At 29.2% G+C, this 18,828-nt stretch overlaps 6 protein-coding genes and 1 long non-coding RNA gene across 7 annotated transcripts; 3 read left to right on the top strand and 4 right to left on the bottom strand.

Annotated features, from left to right (window-relative positions):
• Nucleotides 1-3,589: 3,589 nt before the first annotated feature.
• On the top strand, nt 3,590-5,279 carry LOC124491774 (uncharacterized). Its single transcript, XR_006958975.2, has 2 exons — nt 3,590-3,919; nt 3,978-5,279. It is a non-coding gene; the product is annotated as an uncharacterized LOC124491774 (long non-coding RNA).
• Nucleotides 4,252-4,917, bottom strand: LOC124491772 (uncharacterized). Its single transcript, XM_047054473.2, has 3 exons — nt 4,719-4,917; nt 4,540-4,653; nt 4,252-4,457 (listed from the first exon to the last, which is right to left on the bottom strand). Exons 1-3 carry the CDS (start codon nt 4,915-4,917, stop codon nt 4,252-4,254), a joined length of 519 nt encoding a protein of 172 aa, XP_046910429.2.
• On the bottom strand, nt 5,224-5,959 carry LOC142597747 (uncharacterized). The gene is made up of 3 exons (XM_075733369.1): nt 5,848-5,959; nt 5,654-5,767; nt 5,224-5,572 (listed from the first exon to the last, which is right to left on the bottom strand). The coding sequence occupies exons 1-3, from the start codon at nt 5,918-5,920 to the stop codon at nt 5,286-5,288; spliced, it is 474 nt and encodes a 157-aa protein (XP_075589484.1). The 5' UTR covers nt 5,921-5,959; the 3' UTR covers nt 5,224-5,285.
• Nucleotides 5,960-9,812: 3,853 nt separating this feature from the next.
• On the top strand, nt 9,813-11,429 carry LOC124491771 (uncharacterized). Its single transcript, XM_047054472.2, has one exon. The coding sequence runs from the start codon at nt 9,908-9,910 to the stop codon at nt 11,384-11,386; it is 1,479 nt and encodes a 492-aa protein (XP_046910428.2). The 5' UTR covers nt 9,813-9,907; the 3' UTR covers nt 11,387-11,429.
• Nucleotides 11,425-13,025, bottom strand: LOC124491773 (uncharacterized). Its single transcript, XM_075733371.1, is given in 4 exon segments — nt 11,425-11,702; nt 11,705-11,900; nt 11,902-12,784; nt 12,846-13,025. Coding segments are annotated over 3 exon segments (1,341 nt in total). The 5' UTR covers nt 12,769-12,784; nt 12,846-13,025.
• Snx6 (sorting nexin 6) lies at nt 13,005-16,194 on the top strand. Its single transcript, XM_075733363.1, has 7 exons — nt 13,005-13,231; nt 13,294-14,106; nt 14,370-14,471; nt 14,533-14,889; nt 14,958-15,162; nt 15,230-15,690; nt 15,771-16,194. The coding sequence occupies exons 2-7, from the start codon at nt 14,008-14,010 to the stop codon at nt 15,837-15,839; spliced, it is 1,293 nt and encodes a 430-aa protein (XP_075589478.1). The 5' UTR covers nt 13,005-13,231; nt 13,294-14,007; the 3' UTR covers nt 15,840-16,194.
• On the bottom strand, nt 16,111-18,694 carry Pgm2a (phosphoglucomutase 2). Its single transcript, XM_047054080.2, has 6 exons — nt 18,324-18,694; nt 17,434-18,255; nt 16,983-17,369; nt 16,663-16,887; nt 16,380-16,591; nt 16,111-16,311 (listed from the first exon to the last, which is right to left on the bottom strand). The coding sequence occupies exons 1-6, from the start codon at nt 18,420-18,422 to the stop codon at nt 16,209-16,211; spliced, it is 1,848 nt and encodes a 615-aa protein (XP_046910036.1). The 5' UTR covers nt 18,423-18,694; the 3' UTR covers nt 16,111-16,208.
• Nucleotides 18,695-18,828: the final 134 nt, after the last annotated feature.

Here is an 18,828-nt window from a genome sequence, read left to right as displayed (position 1 = left end):
GATTAATGAAAAAAAAACGGTGACACGCGTTTTTTTTTCTTCTTTTTAAAATATAAATCGCACACGTTGACCATTGGTCAACCAAAATATAATAAAAAAAACATACAAGGCCCACTGACAAAACCACGTGATTATCTTTACGAAATAAAAAAAAATAACGAAAGAAATGAAAATAAAATATATTCATCCTGAACATTAATCTGTGACTCGTGTCATCATCACACACACACACATTGCTGACCATTGGTCACATCATCGTTGAATGAAATAAATTTTGATTACAATCGAGAAAGAAAGAAAAAAAAAGTTCAAAGTTTTAATTCAATTCATCAATTCGATTCGAACGAACAAAAAAAAAATAACAATTAATAATTCTTGTGGTGTGTTTGTTCATAAACGCCTTTCACCAACAACAGACAAAGATTTACATAAATTATCATCACCATTTTTTTTGTCACATGTCAACGATTACGATGAGAAGATATGTTTGAATATCGGATTATTACGTTTTTCAGTGTTCCGGGAATGATGTTTTTTTTCGGTTATTTGTCTGAATCTGGTCATCATTATCATCATGACCGAACAACAACAACAACAACGACAGCGACAGCGACAACAACAAAACATTGCATTTGTATCATATGGATTAAACTTGACCTTCACACTCACACACAAACTTTAAAAAAATTTTTTTTTTCAACAAAAAAAAATTTAATTTTCAAAAATGAAAAAAAAATTATCACACTTGTTGGCGCCATCTATCATCGCCAACGGTTGAAAAAAAACTAATTTATTTTTTCTCATCAACTTTTTCCATCTTGGTGGTAGTCGTCGTCGTCGTCGTCGACATCGTCGGTGTCTTTTTACAACCACTATTTTCATCATCATCATTCATTTTAATCGCCAATAATTTGTTGTTGTTTTGTTTGGAAATTTTTTCATCATCATCATCAATAACTTTATTATCGCTCAAATTGGAAGATTGAATTTTTTGATTTTCACATTTTTTCTCCACAATAATTTTAGTTTTCTTAGTGGATGATTCTTCGGCTTTCCCATCGATGTTCATATTACCACTGCTGTCGACATTAATATTTGATGATGAATTTTCAATCAATTTTTTCGATTTAATCGGCTTATCATCATTGTCATTGTTACACTTTTTGTTGCCACTACTGCTACTACTACTGTTGTTGCTGTCATTGTCAATACTTTTCGATTCGTTTGAAAATTTAGCAGTTTTAATTTTAATTATCGTTTGAATTTTACTTTCATTTGTTAATTTCGATATTTTTGATGTTGAATTTTTATTACCATGATCATGATCATCATTATCATTATCACTATTTTGATCGATAATCGATTGTTTCTTTTCTGGCAATAATTGTTGTGTTGTTGATGATTCAGATGTTGATAATGTTGATGATGATAATGCTGTTGACAACGATGATGATGATGATGATGGTGGTAATGATGGTAATGTTTTTTCATCAAAATCATCAATACTTTTTGGTTTCAATATTTTTATTGTTTGAATAATTTTTTCAATCTCTTCACGTGGCATCATTGTTTTACGTTCATCAGGTGTTTTTGTAAGCAACATTTGTTTTGATGAAATTTTTGTCATACTTTTCCATGGTCGATTATTGTGTTTTTTTTGTACTAATGTTTTTCGACTTTTTCTTGATAATAATCTTCGACGATTTTTTATTGGTGTCATTGTTTTTGTTCTAGTTTTCGTACGTCGTACTGATGATGATGATGATAATGATGATGATGGTTCACGATTTTTTCTTTGTTGTTTTATCATTAATTTTGACATTGATTCCATAATAATTTGTTCCAAATGTTTAACAAATAATTGTCGTGCACGTTGTATACTTGTTTTACTTAATGATACTGAACGTTTTGATTCCATTCGACGCATACCACCACCACCACCACGACCACCGCTAATACTTCTGTTACTATAGAAACGATTCCTTGATAATCTTGATAGACGACTTGCTTTTCGCCGTCCCTGACGACCAAATCGAACTGATTCTCCATCACTATCATTATCATCATCAACATCAACGCCAACATTTAATGATGAATATTTTTTTGCCATTTTTTTCTTACGATTTGTCAAATTTTTCATTCGAACAGTTAATTTACTTGTTTTCATTCCATTGTTTAATGGATTTGTATAATTCAATTCCAATATAGGTATCGGTGGTGAATTCATTCGTTGAAATTTTGTCCGTTTAGATCGATATTTATTCCGATTATTATCCTTAACATTATCATTATTATTGAAATTTGAAATTTTTTCCTGCCGTTGTTGTTCATCATCATCTTCATTCGATTCATTTGATTGAGAACTCATATTTTGTTGTCTGTTGTCGAGGTTTTTTTTTATCGTTAATATAACAATAATAATTGAAAAAATTCTGACCAAAACTTGAATATATATAGTAGAATAAAATAAAATGCTTTTCATTTGAATGAATTTTATTTTCACTATTTATACATTTATCGATGAATTGATTGATTAGATTTGTTTATTGAATTTGAATTTGAGAAAATAAAATTTCAAATCTCACCAATTTGCTGTTTTGCTCGCCAGATGGCAATGCAGTGAACAAAAAATAACATTGTAGCATTTTTATTTTTTACTTTGAAAAAAAAAATCAAATCGAATGTTAATATATTCCAATCGGATTATTTGATCGACGACGATGAGTGATGAAAAAAAAAAAATGCCACCTCATTTAAATTCAATTCATGTGATTTTGATTATTGGTATTTATTCATATATTTACATTAACATTTGATTTGATTATTCATTTTTTCTTTTCATTTTACCATCCACGTACAAACGATCATCATCCGGATCATTCATTATAATGATCGGTTGGTCGTGGCCATCGTCGTCGGATTTTGTATCTTTTTTTTTGATCATTATTAAATATTCAACAATCTAAACATTTAATGGCTAATGAAGAACAGGATTTGATCATTCAAGTTCATTTAAATAGTTTTGCAAATTTTTTTTTCTTTGTCATCATGCTTGATATGATATATGAGATTCATATGGTGATTCATTGAATGGCCAATGACCAATGGTTAATGATGACCAAACAAACAAAGAAATGAAGAAAAAAAACATGATAATTAAGAAACCATAATAGATTTCGGTATGTATTTATTTTATGGTTGGATGGATAATATTTCCACTTTATTTTTCAAATGTTCATCATCATCATTATTTTGTATTTTCTTGGTTTAACAGCAGAAAAAACTGGTCGTTCAGTGTATGTTGGATTCCACAAGTCCACCACAATCATCTGCTTATGGCCTTTTCCATTCCGGTTTTTTGATCATCATCATCATCATAATGATTATTTTCGGTGACATTACATACAACTCTCACACACATACAGGTAATATGATGATGATGATGATGATCATTAAATTGATCTCTTTTTTTTGCTGATTGTCAAATAGAATGGATATTTAATTGAAAATTCAAGATCATCATCATCATCGATCAATCAATCAATCAATCATGAATCATTAATTTTTTTTTTTTGATAAATCAAAACAGATGATGATTGTTGCAACAAATGGAAAAATTCTCCCAATGATTAAAACAAAAGCAAGTAAACAAAAACGAAATAATAAAATGAGATTAATCATCATCACGAATGAGAATCACATGAAAAAAAGCTACCATCATGAATGAATGAATGAATGCTGAGAATCAAATCATCAATTTACCGTATACCGACGAACTATATGTAATCAATGAGCCGCCAAATTTCGATTCTATTCGATTTATCAATTATTATTTGTTTGACAAAACGAAAACAACAGCAATTTCGACATACGAATCAATGACACTTGTTGAATTTTTTTTGGTGTAAGAAAGAAACAAGTATTTTTTCCATTTATTTTAAAAAATTATTGTCTAAAAAAACCATTTTTATTTCTAGACGCTATCATCATCATCATCATTCATGCTTATCGAATGTCAAGTGTCAAGTGTGTGTGTGTGTATGATAACTTGATCTCAAAGTTGAAATGAAAAAAAATATTGAAATTCCACACACAGAAAACTCTTCAAAAAATTTTAAAAATATGAAGTGTGGAAATTTATTGGAAATGAACATGGAAAAATTCAACTTTTTTTTCGCAATCCAACCGATAATAAATGGTGATCATTCGATTTCGACAACAAACAATATTGGCTTATTCTAAAAGAATTTGTCAATCTAAAAATTGTTTCTTCTCTTCTGATGATCTTGATGCTGGAATCTCATCATAATCATGATCATTATGTTTTCTCATCACTCTTTGGTCATCATTTTCATCTTGTAAATTTTTTATATAAAGATCAATTCTTTTCAAACATTGCCGATAACAAATGTAACCAATTATTGCAATAATTAAGCCGACGATGATTGTGATTTCACCTGTGGGAAAAAAAATCAAAAATATTCAATTTACACACAAACACATTGGAACGGATTTATCATCAAGTATATATATACGAACCGCTCCATTTGGCAATTCCTTTGCCCAGATAAACACCACTTTTATTCCAACCACTTACGAAACGAATACGTTTTAGCATGGTTACAATTGCACCAGCCACAACTATAATGATTCCTGATGATGAGTATATCAAAAATTCAATCAATTTGTGGGAAATTCAATCAAAGTTTATTACATACCAATTATAGTTGTTACAACTGAAATATATGCATTCATGAACCATTCAGAACGTTTTTTTGTTCCATCATCATCATTGAATGAATCTTTTTTACATTCATTTGTAGTCATTTCATCATCTTCATTATCAACATTATCATCATCATCATCATCATTTTGATAAACATTATGATGTTGACCATTGGAAATTTCTTCGGTCATTTTAAATCAATGAATTATTTTTTGGTTTTCAGAAATATAACGAAAAATTTTTTTAGTTTTCCAACCACACTTTCAACATAAATAATTTGGCCAACAACAAATCATCATCATCATGGTCGTCATGGAACATGCAAAACAAACAAACAAAATACATAACATTCCTGATTGATCTTGATGATGGATTGCAATTATTTTGAATGACGATGATGATAATGGTTACCTTGGCATCCAATATGTCAAATATTAATTGCTTCATTGATAAACTATCAACGGAGTATAAATAATAACCATGGTGAAAAACAGAAATTTTTTTTTGTTATAAAAAAAACTTTTTTTATTCAATATAAATGTTTATATATGCATCTCATTTATGATTTATCAACATCATGTGTAATATGGATTACCATGGCTCGATTACCATTATTTATTGATGATGAAATTTGTTGTTGTTGCTGTTGTTGTTCATGTGGATAATAATGTTTTCGATGTTGATGATTTTGTCTATTTGGTTGCGGTTGCGGTTGCAGTTGTGGTTGCGGTTGCGGTTGCAACCGGTTATTAAACAAGATATAATTGGATAAACGTTCATTAAATCGATCAATTGTTCGTGTTACACGGGTATAAATAAAACTACCGATAATGGCAAACAAAGCTCCTAAAGTATATTTGGATATATTTGACATAAACAAAAACAAAACAAAAATTCAAAATTGAACCAAAAAAAAACCACTCTTACCGGAACAGATGAAATAAAGTTCATATGGTAAATGATGAAATCCACGCGTTGTTGCAATGATTCGGACATATTTTATGAATGCTGTCCAATATCCAACAAGTAAACATAATAGCCCTGTGTCGATACAAAAAGGAAACAAATCTTCTGAGATTAAAATGGATGACAATATGAATGGATTAAATGGAGTAAATTACCGAATGCGATTACAATCACTGAAATGTGTAACAATTTAAACCAAATTGTCCATTTATTATGTTGATTAAACATATTTTATTATTATTCAAAAACCAAAAACCAGAAAAAAAAGAAAAATCTGACCAGAAATCAACAGAGTCAAGAATTGAAATGAAAATTTTTCAATTGGAACAAACCAAAACAACAACCAAAAAAAAAAAAAAAAAAATATGGCCAACCCAAAACGACAACAATCCATGTGTTATTTAATACTCGGACCATATGGACAACCAACCAACCAACAAGCAAAATAAATAAACATGGAACGTATTTAGTGATGGTCAAAATATAAACATATTGTGTCCATGTGTGTAATTGATCTCATATGCGCTTCTTTGCTTTTTTTTCATTTATTTTCATCATCATCATCCTGAAGGAGTGTTGAAGATTTTACAAGAAAAAAAAATTTGCGACCATCTGGACGATAGGATCCAATTTTGCGTGTGTGTGTGTGTGTGTTATAATATGATCGACAAACAATCATATGTCAAACAACAAATACATTTGATATGTGCTGGGTTTGTGTGTGTGTGTGTGTGTGTGTGTGTGTGTAAAAACTAAGAAGCGGAACCGAAAGAAACAGAAAATTACAATGTTTTTTTATTATTATTATTCCTACAATATTGGATTAGATATTTGGCCATCATTTTTTTTTTCATTCTGCTAGATTGTTGTTGTTGTTGTTGTTGTTGTTGTTATTATTAAAGAATCATCATCGTATCGATCAATTATCTTGTCGATATTTATAACGAAAAAAAAATGTGGTAAATAACAACTATTATTAACTGACAAGCATGGAACATCATCAAATGATTATGATAACGGTGTTTGTGTGTGTGTGTATTGAATCAATTATTACTACTACCAGCCATTCAACCGAAAAAACAAAGCAAAAAATCAACCGTGATGAACAAAAATGATGATGATGATGACGATCAATCGATCTGTAGATCGATCGATTTCGAGTAGAGAAAAAAAAATCGATTCAATTCGATACGAGAAAAACAAGCTTGTTAATCATTTGTTTGTGTGTGTGTATTCGGTTCATGCAACGGTGGTTCATTCAACGACAATTCAATACAATTAGAATGTCAATGATTTTTCTATTTTCTTGTCGAAAAAAAAATACCGATAGACGATCAATAGATTGATGCAAACATCCATTGTATACATTAGGAGGTTGACTATGTTATTATTATATTATGTATAAAAAAAAACATTCAAAATGGATTTACACAATTCTACATTTCATTCATTCATTCAATCATCATTTAACGTGTCGTAATACTGCTGCTTTTGCCAAAAAAAAAACAACGACGACGACGACAATAACAAAATAAAATAAAACAAAATCATCATTAATGATTGTTGCTGTTGTTGTTGTTGTTGATTGTGATTGACAAGAGATTTCGAACATTTTTTTTTCTCTTGTGTTTTGTGTTTTGTTTGAAATGTAATTTTAGTCAAAAAGACACAGAGAAAGAGAGAGAGAGAGAGAGAGAGAGAGAGAGAGAGAGAGAGAGAGAGAGAGAGAGAGAGAGAGAGAGAGAGAGAGAGAGAGAGAGAGAGAGAGAGAGAGAGAGAGAGAGAGAGAGAGAGAGAGAAAATGGTTAATGTAAAATTGATTATAGTATTACATTGTCAATGTTTTTTTTTCATATCTTCTTCCTCATGTGAACATTCTATCATCATCATCATCATCATCATATATATGAATCGAAAAATCTTACTATTTTGAATTGAATCACTTGAAGAGTTATAAACGGTATATATGCGTGTGTGTGTGTGTAAATTAAACGGAGCGAACAACAACAACAACAACAAAAAAAATGATTCAATTTAACCGGTTTTTTATTATTTTGAAAATATATTTCTTTGTACTTACTTACCCGGTTGATGAAATAAGAATTACAGACACACACAAACACACACACACTCGCACACATTCATCATCTTCGTGATATTTGGTTTTATCAAGTTGGAAAAAAAAAATATTCATCAACATGATGATGATGATGAAAAACAAAACAAAATATCACGTTACACCAAATATATAATAGATTTAAATGAACACCAACAACAACGAAAAAAAAACTGTAGTAATAATAACCTTTCAAGATCTAAAAAATTTTCATTGTTCTTCATTCATTTCCATTGGTAAAAAATAAAATACAATTTTCAAAAAAAAAAAATGTGAAAAAGAACAATATAAAAAAAACATTTCAATCATCTGATAAGAAAAACTAATTCATTCATTCATTCGAACAAAAAAAAATTGATGAAATTGATCATCATCATCATCATCATCATCATCAATTCAATGTGTCTTATATACAAAAAATGATGAAATGAATTGATTTCATTTCAAACAATTGAATTCATGAACATTAAAATTGGTATTTTGGAGATAAACGAAACAGAATTTTTTTTTGTTCATTATTTACAATCACCCATCATTCATTCATTCATTCAAAATGACCATTACCATCATCATGTCATTATTGTATATACAAAACACAATCTTTGGTGGGAAAATAGCAAAAAAAAAAAACAATGACCCTTTATATGACCAATTATGGGTTGGCTATATTATCATTGTTTAATCTGTCAGCGAATAATACGAATCTCATTAGGCAACATCGTCAACAACAACAACAACAAAAACAATGATGATGATGATAAAAAAAGAAGAATGAATTTTGGTAGAGAAAAAAAAAGAACATAAACTAAATTCGAAGTTGTGATGATTAAAAAAAAGAAAGAAAGAAAGGATATGAGAAATTATGGTGATAAATTTTCCAAAGACAAAAGTAAATCATAAAACCATTGATATGGTCATCGTCATCATCATTGTAAACAACAGTGGTGGTGACGCGGTGGTAACATGGAAAAATTTAAAAACATTTCTCAGCATAAACATAATCAAATTATATATATACATTCGAAAATGATGATTATTATTCGACTATTTAACCTTTCATATATATGCCTTTTAAATTTCTGAGAAAAAAAATTTTTTTTTCAAATTATTGAAATGGTCAAAACTTTATAGAAATGTAATTCATTTCCTATTCTATTCCATAATTGACAACAACAACTCATTATTGAATTGTTGGTTTTGGGAAAACAAAACAAAAAAAAATCTATCGAGCTTGAAATTATTTGTGTGTGTGTATGAAAAATGACCATAAAGTCATTTTTTTTCCACTAAAAAATCAAATTTTCAAGTTTTTCATGCCAAAGGAAAAAAAATAATAACCTTTTTTTTGATAAAATAATGGACAATGATGATGATTTATCTTCATCATAACTAAATAAATAAAACAGAAAACAAACAATCATTAGCTTTTTTAGGATGATATATATGGATGCTATCCATATTTTTTTCTGGTTTTGTTCTTGTTTGTCATCCATCTTCTTATTCTTATTCTTCTTCTTTGGCCATTGTTTTATCATCATATATTAAGCCCTTCAGTAAAGTGATGATAATGGAAAAATTTATTGAAAAACAATAATAAAAAAAAACATTCAGTTTTCTTTGAGAAACACAGAAAAAAAATGGACAAACAAGGGTTATGGATTTTTTTGTTTTGTTTTGTTTTGTTTCTGCAATAAATATATGGATCAACACCCACCAAAACGAAACAGACAAAATAATAATGATATTTGTCAAGTTACAGTAAATGGCAAACAAACAAACGGTTGATATAGTGATTGAAAGTTTTTTTTTCATCTAGTCAGAAAAGTTGTTCGTTTAGTTTTTTTTTCTACTTTTTCGCTGTTGATGATAATGGTGATGTTACCACCTTCTTTTTCTCCTTTATTTTTTACGCGCGCGATAGGACAAGTTTCCAAGTTTTTTTTTCATTTCAATTCGTTTTTCAAATGTTCGATCATTTAACATTTGAAAATGTTTCAACGAAAGTCTTCATCATCAACAGCGCAACAGTTTCCCAAAAATGGATTTGAACAATGAAAATTGAATAAAAAATTTTGATTATCATCCTTGTGAATGGTTTTATGTTTTCATTTTCATTGAAAAAAATGATGATGATGTTTTCAACAAAAACGACCAAATTCAAAGACAATGATAATGATGATGATAGTGGTGGTGGTGGTGGCGATGATGATGATCAAATTGAATTTTTAACATCATCTCATCATCATCATCATCATCAATGTGATTCCATCGACAATCATCAAATGGCCATTATCATATCTTGTTTGATGACATTTTTAATCAGTTTATTTACCGTTTCATTGATATTAGTATGGATGTTGAGTAATAGTCAATCAACAACGACGACATTGAATAATGAACCAGAAATAATTAAATCATCATCATCAATGTTAATCCTGAATAATAATCTACGTCAAAATATTAATGGAAATGGTCATGTTATTCGAATTAATCATCATAAAGAAAATGATGATGATGATCGACCAAAAAAACAACAACTTCAACGAAATTCTACATTATCATCTTATTCGGAAAGAAAATTGAATGAAATTTTAATCGAAAAATTTCCCATTTATCATTTAATGAATTTAAATAATTTTCAATTTATTAAGAAAAATTCAAATCGTTGCCAAAATTTCAGCGCAAACAATAGTTTTTTAAATCTAGTCATCATCATTCATTCGGCTGTACAAAATTTTCGTCATCGACAAATTATACGTGAAACTTGGGGCCATATTGATTCAATTCATTTCGATCATCATCATGGTCATCGACAACAGAAAGCCAACATTATTTATGTGTTCATTTTAGGAGCTACAAATTCCACTCGACTACAGAACCGTGTGAATGAAGAATCCAATGTTTATCAGGATATTGTTCAAGCAAATTTTTTGGACCATTATCAAAATCTTACTTATAAACATGTTGCCAGTCTTCGTTGGACCATAGAATTCTGTTATAATATGGATTTCATCATGAAACTTGATGATGATGCTTATCTAAATTTATATACTGTGATAGAATCATTAGTAAATTATAAAAATCATCTAATTAATGTTGAACATACATTACGAGCAAAAAATCTACTTGCATGTAGTCTATTTCCACCGAATACCAAACCAAAACGTCGCGGCAAATGGTCATTATCATTGGAATCATATCCATATGAAACATTTCCATCATATTGTTCAGGTGTTGGTTACTTAATGACACCGGACATAGCGTTTGATCTTTATGAAGCGGCACAAAATGCCCACTCATTCATACCAATTATCAGTATTGATGATGTTTATATTACAGGATTATTGATGGAAATTTTAACACCGACAATACAACCAGTGCCATTGAATTCATTATATATTTATAATGTACGACCACTTCGTAAATGGTTACGAAAACCAGATGATCACATATGTCCAAATCCATATTGGATTGGTGATATTGGTACCAAACCAGATTGGGAACAATTGATAAGAAAATTGTGGCAAAAAACTGAAATTGCATGGCAAAATTATCGACAAAATAATTGTAAAATATGAGCTTAAATTTTGATGATTGAATAAATAAAATTTCAATTTTAAATATTATTCAATAAACGTAACAATGGTTTAGGACTGTATGGAAATAGATTTTTTTCATCCAGTTTTTGAATTCTTTGTCCAAGTTCATGAAACAATCGAACGATAGGCGCAAACCAAGGTTGAGAATTATTCTTACAATGATATGGTAAAATTCTTAAATAAGCAATAAGAAATCGCAAAACAATAGATGCTGTTTCTTGATCCGTACAAAGCATATCTAATAACACAGATGAATCATTGTAAATAGAATTGGTTATAAAATATTCAAACAGCTGTGGATAAGAAATTCACTTTCATTATCATCAATTATTGTTGGATTTTTTGTTGTCGAATAAAGTAATAATATCTGATGGAACATTTCAAATAATTCTGAATCTTCAGTAATAAATATTTCAATTAACCATTTGATGGGAAATTTTTCATTTTGTTTACTATTATTATCACAGTTTTCAATACGCGATTTCAATTGATTAAGATGATGAGATAAAAATCTGTAAGAATCTTTCACAGGTTGGATCTATGGAAAGAATTTTCAAAACGAATAGTATGTAACAACGAATCAATGGACAATCATAATTAAATTCTGGATCCGATGGCAATGATCGTTGGTGACCGGTTAGAATGTTGCCTGCAAAATCACGAGCATGGCTAAAGAATCGCAGATAATTTTTCAATAAAAAATCTGATTGAATCCAGTTTTTTAGTTTGTTTATCACACAAGGTATTCTGATGTTGTTGATAGTAACGATGAATGAAGAAAATTTCAACAATTCATATGCAAAACATCTTCGATCAACATTATGTTGATGATATGATTCCAATATTGATTCTAATTGTTGATCAAAAAAATCAGAAATTTGATCATTATCATGTTGATGAATGATGAATATTATTTTCTTCAAACATTTTAAACTATTACAAAGACATTGATTTTCATCCACCACCGATATGTTAGAATAATGAAAACTTTTCCATAATGAGCTTTGAGGATAATTATTCAATTTTGGTATAAGAATTTTGAGAATAATTGCGTGACGATCAAATTGATCATCATCATCATCATCATCAAATACCGTAGTCAAAAGTTTCAACAATAGTTCATGATATACAACAAATGATGTAATATGAGTTGCAGATAAAAGTTCAATCCAAATTTGTTCCAATTCTTCAAGTGATTTGATTAATAATAATTTTTCTTTTAAAATTTCTATATTCCAATGTTGAAGAAAAATTATCGATTCTGATGTATTCATTTGATTGAAAACAGATAAAAGTTCATCAATAGAATTGGAACAATCATAATGATGATGATGCTGCTCAATCTGTTGAACTAATGACATGACTTTTTTGTGTTTCCTTGAATGAATGAAAAAAAAACAAATTTTATTTCTGTTTGAGAATAATTAAATCCACTTACCGATTACCGATTTTTTTTTGTTTAATTATAACGCCAACCAAACAATATTGTTTTTTTTTTACGAAACGAACGATTGTTTTGAACGTGACATTTGTTGAAATTTTTATTTTTAACGTTGCTCTCTCTCTCTCGTCTCTCAATATTGACACCCCCGAAAACATTGAGATTTTGATGATTTGTGTTTGTGTGTGTATGTTGCTCAAATGTTGTTTATATACATATACACATTACCTGTACATGAATGAATGCATGTATAGATGTCAAAATTTTTTTTTTACCAACCTGTAATTTCTGTTATTTTGTAAATTTTTTTAAAATTTTTTCCGAAAATAAAATTTTTCATTTTCTGCATGATCATCATATTATTTAAACTCACACAAAAAAAAGTTGGTATACAAGCACAAAATGTTCATGTTCATTTTCAAATTTGATTTTTTTTCCTTATTAGGATTCTTGGTCCATAAAGGCAATTAACGTAATTCTGAACGCCCAGACAAACATTCCATTTTAAAATCAAAAAGAAATCAAAAATTCTTTTATTCATTTATTTGATGATTCGAAGAACACAAGTAATTCATAATAAATTTCATTAAATCAAAAAAAAAATCCGGTATTGTCATCGTCATCGGGGTAAAAATTTATCATTGTCATTGTTGTGTTTATATTTTCAACAACAACAAAAAAAAACTCGCCCATTCATCGAACAACAAGCAATATTGCACCGAGCAACCAGTTGATTTTATCAATTTTTTTTGTCATTTTTCAAAAAAAACGATAAAATACATGTGTGTGTGTATGAGTGAGTGTGACAAAGTCATTTACAACCATTTTTATCAATGCAATCGGTTATATTTATGTTCATTCATCATTCATTTCAATTATAATAAGAGGAAGAAAAACAACCATTCGACATTTTTATGTGCCCACCACATATGAATAATCAATGATTGGCCATCAACTCCCCTTTTATTTATTTTGTTGTTTGATTTTTATTTTGTAGTTGGTCTTGATTTTTAAATTGAAATTAAATTGAACAAAAAAAAAAACAGAAGAAAATATTCAATTCCGGTGAAACCAGAAATAGAAAACAATTCATTCATCAAGTGGAAGAAAAAACTAACCAATTTGTCAGCAATTTAGAAGAAAAGAACAGAAAAAAGACATGATGACAGAAACTGAAGATCAAATGGTGATCCCAAATCAGCAACAACAACAACAACCAGCCACATTGGAAACGACAAATAATTCCAATAATATAAAAGTAAGTTCTTCGAACCCAATATCATGACATTTTTCATTATTATTGTAATTTCGGGGAGTTACCGCCAAAATGAAACATCAAAAGTCAAAAAAAATCATTTGATTTTCAATGACTAATCTATAGACATCAATATTGGATAGAAATCATTATGGATTTAGTTAAATTTTCATGTTCAAATTTAGATGAAAATTTTGTCAAGGTTTTTTTGCTGATTTTGAATAAAATTTTTTTCTAATTTTGAATTTTTTTCCCGTTTCAAACAGCCACGAAGTGAAACGATTGATCTTTCGGATACATCATTGTTGGTGGACATATCGGATGCACTCAGTGAACGTGATAAAGTTAAATTCACTGTCCATACAAAGGTATTTATTTTTTAAAAAACATAAGCAGCTGAATAAATGAAAATTTTTTTCTTTCGTACAGACAACATTACCTGAATTTAAAAAGAATGAATTCTCAGTGGTCAGACAGCATGAAGAATTCATTTGGTTACACAATAGTCTGGTTGAAAATGAAGATTATGCTGGTTATATAATACCACCGGCACCACCACGTCCAGATTTTGATGCATCACGTGAAAAATTACAAAAACTAGGTGAAGGTGAAGGAACAATGACCAAAGAAGAATTCACTAAAATGAAACAAGAATTAGAAGCTGAATATTTGGCTACTTTCAAAAAAACCGTTGCAATGCATGAAGTTTTTCTTCAACGTTTGGCCAATCATCCTTGTTTTCGTAATGATGCTAATTTTCGTATATTTTTGGAATATGAAAATGACGTAAGAATAGAGAACTTTGAAAAGAAGAATTTTTTTTTAATTAAACCAAAAATTTTTTTTTTCCACAGCTTAGTGTAAGAGGAAAAAATAAAAAAGAACGATTAGTCGGTCTATTTTCCAACATTCGTTCTTCAACCGATGGTTTAGTGTTGAATACTACGCAGAAAGATATTGATGAATTTTTCGAAGGACAACGAGTTCAGCTATCTGATTATTATAATAATATTAAAAATCAAACAATGAAAGCTGATACTATGGTCAAATCACATAAAGGTATGTGATTGTTTGTTTGTTTGGGGTTGGGTTAAATGATTAATTTTATTCTGCAATAATTTTTTAGCTGTGGCCGATTCATATATTAAAATCGTAACACCATTAGTACAGATGGCTAACTCACCGGAATGTACACCAACGCCTGAATTGACAAAATTTTATCTACGTATTGCCGATGCATTGGAAAAGCTTCGTAAAACGGAAAATCGTGTCGCTTCGGATGAAGATTTAAAATTATCTGACCTCTATAGATATTATATGCGCGATACAGCAGCCGCTAAAGAGCTATTGAATCGTCGTCTTCGTTGTTTGGCAAATTATGAAACTGCTAATCGTAATCTGGAACGTGCACGAGCAAAAAATCGTGATGTACATCAGGCTGAAAATCAACAGCAACAAGCATGTGAAAAATTTGAAAACATTTCCAAATTGGCCAAACAAGAGCTAAATGATTTCAAAAAACGTCGTGTTGTTGCATTCAGAAAGTATCTGGTCGAATTGACCGAATTGGAGATAAAACATGCAAAGGTTTGTTTACAATGATTTATTTGTAATAATAATCTAATCTGATCTGATCTGATTTTTTCTCTTTCTTTTCCAAATTCAAGTCACAAGTTCAATTGATTCGAAATTGTATTTCATCGCTTAACAATGATTTTGTGAATGAAGAAAATTAACAAAATCAGATTTATTTTGTTATATTGGAGAGGGGCGAAAAAAATTACACTCATTACAGCAACAACAACAACAAAAAAGGATTCTCATCAATTTGAAATAATGATTAGTCAACATTACCAACAATACCAACACAACAATGATATAATTATTCAATTTGGATTTGATAATCCAACAATTTTTTTTTCTATTTTTCTACAAATCATTATTCTATGAAAGAATTTTTTTTCTTATTTCTCAATGTTCTTTTACCGGTTTTGGAAAATAACAATGTTGGTGGTTATATTATATTATTATTATTTTTTTCCAATGTTTAAAACAAAACAAAAATAAAAGAATTTTTAATGAAAAAAAAAACGTTTGAAAAGTTTTCAATCCTTTTTAGCAATCAGACCATTTAGATCGGGTTGTAGTAACAATTGTACGGTTGTTTCGATCAATTCTCGATGATTGTTTTTGATTTTTTCCCAATCACTGCAATTATATGAAAGTGAAAATTTTTTTTTTTTTCAGATTAATAATAACTTGACAACTTGATTTACCTTTCCACTGGTTGAGCAACAATTTCGGAATAATATTTAATTTTTGGTTCCGTACCACTGGTTCGTAAAGTGATTACGGAACCATTTTCAAAAAACAATGTTATCATATAATTCGGTGGCAATGTTGCCTTTTGATCTATAGCTGATGAATCAAAACCACGGATTAGATCACGAACACGAACACATTTGATTCCATTGACTTGTTTTATATACTATAAATCAATAAATCGATAAATAAATAATCATAAATGACTGGTCAATAAAACAAAAAAACAAAAATTACCGAATTAGGGCCATCAATATTGGCCATACGATTGAAAATTTGTCGAATTTTATCACCATCATAGCATTGATAATAGGAATTGAGACTATAATGAAAACCGTATGTGCGATAGATTTCATTCAATTTGTCCAAAAATGTTTGCCCTTTCGAATGTAAATATGCTGCAAATTGTAGCATAGTGGCCATAGCGGAAATTCCATCTTTATCGTAAACATTTGTGCCAACCTAATAAAATGAAACAAACAAAAAGAAAAAATGAACAAATAAATAAACAGCTAGACCATGGAAATAATAAATTAATTTATTATACACAAATATACCATGAATCCAATTGCTTCTTCAAAACAGAACAGAACTTGTTTTCCTTCTTTTTCTAAATCGAATGCAACATTAGCCATCCATTTGAATCCAGTCAATGTTTCAAGAAAATTGAATCCTTCTTGTTTTGAAAATGTTTGTAAAATTTTCGATGAAACAGCCGATGAAATCATGTAGCAATCAGATTTTTTAAAATTATTGTCACAATTTTTTTTCAATGAACAAAATTCATTCCATATCCACCAGCCAAGTAATGCGCCTATTTCATTACCATTAAATATACGCCAACATTCATCATGTTTTTCTCCCATACAAAAACGATCTGAATCAGGATCGACAGCAAATATCAATGAACTTCCAGTTTTTTCGGCAGTCTTGTATGATTCATCCTAATTAAAAATGCCAAAGATGAACTACTCTGAATTATAATGATTTATGATGATTATTACTTACAAAAACACCTTGTCCTTCTTCAGGATTAGGAAAATGAACGGTAGGAAATTCAGGATCAGGCATTTTTTGTGATTCAACGGCAAAATGATTTTTAAAACCAAATTCTTGGAACATTTTTTCCAAATATTCATGGGCAACACCATGTAATGATGTATAGGTTATTTTCAAATCCGATTTGCTTACCAAATCATGGCGTGTAGAACAATTCATTAAATGTTTATAATATTGTTCAGATACTTGTTGTAATGGATCAAATAATTGAATACCATCATAATTGAAATTATTATTGGAAATGTCCCATATTTGATCATTCCAAGGTTTTAGATTTGCCAATATAGAAATTTGTATATTTGAATCATGTGGCGATAAAATTTGTGCACCATTATTGCCAAAAACTTTATAGCCATTATAAACTTTAGGATTATGTGATGATGTAATCATAATGCCTGTGGAAGCGTTCAATAATTTTGTCGCAAATGCAACGAATGGCGTCGGTACAATTTTCGAAAATAATGCCACTTTAAATCCAGCATTGCGAAAAACATTCGTTGTAAGTCGTGCAAAATCCAATGAATGATGGCGACCATCATAGCCGATTACCACCAATAATTCCTTAGCAGTAGTGGGCAATTGTTTTACATATTTTGCCAAACCTTGTGATGTTTGTATGATGACCAAATTATTTAGGCCATTAAAACCCGTTTCCATAATACCACGTATACCAGCCGTACCAAAACATTGTCGTTCAAGTAATAATTTGGTTAAACGTTCCACTTGATTGGAATCGATTAATTTGGCAATTTCATTCCAAGTTTGAACGTCCTATTTGAATATATAAGGAAAAAAAAAATTTAATCATTGAAAGGTAATTGAAACAACAACAAATATACCTTATCCCATTCAAGCCATTCGAAAACTTTATCCTGTAATTGTTTTGGAAAAGTTTTAATATTTTCTTTCATCGAAGTTGTCAATTCAAAATTTGCCATTTTTAATTTACAGTTGAAAAAATTGATTAAAATTTCACTGAATAAGAAAAAAAAATCGAATTTTTATTTTCAATTTTAACACGATGGTTTAACGCGCTACTATTAAATATATAAATAGAGTGAAAGTGACAATGAATCAGTATTCGATATTTATATATTATATTATCGTTCATTAATCATCATATATTAATGAAAATTGAATAGACAATTATCAAATCAAATGATAATGATGATGAGAAATTTGTTTTTTTTTACAGCCAAATTGTTCTCTTCATAAAATCTATATATATAAACCAGTTGAAAATCATAAAAAATCATCATTTTTTTTTTTGCTTATCATCATAATCAACCACCAAAAGTAATCAGCAAGCAGCAAAATGACACACACACACATAAAATTCACATT

Source organism: Dermatophagoides farinae, chromosome 1 (assembly GCF_024713945.1).
Source record: "Dermatophagoides farinae isolate YC_2012a chromosome 1, ASM2471394v1, whole genome shotgun sequence".
Classification (NCBI taxonomy): domain Eukaryota; kingdom Metazoa; phylum Arthropoda; class Arachnida; order Sarcoptiformes; family Pyroglyphidae; genus Dermatophagoides; species Dermatophagoides farinae.
This window is presented reverse-complemented; position numbering and strand designations above follow the sequence as displayed.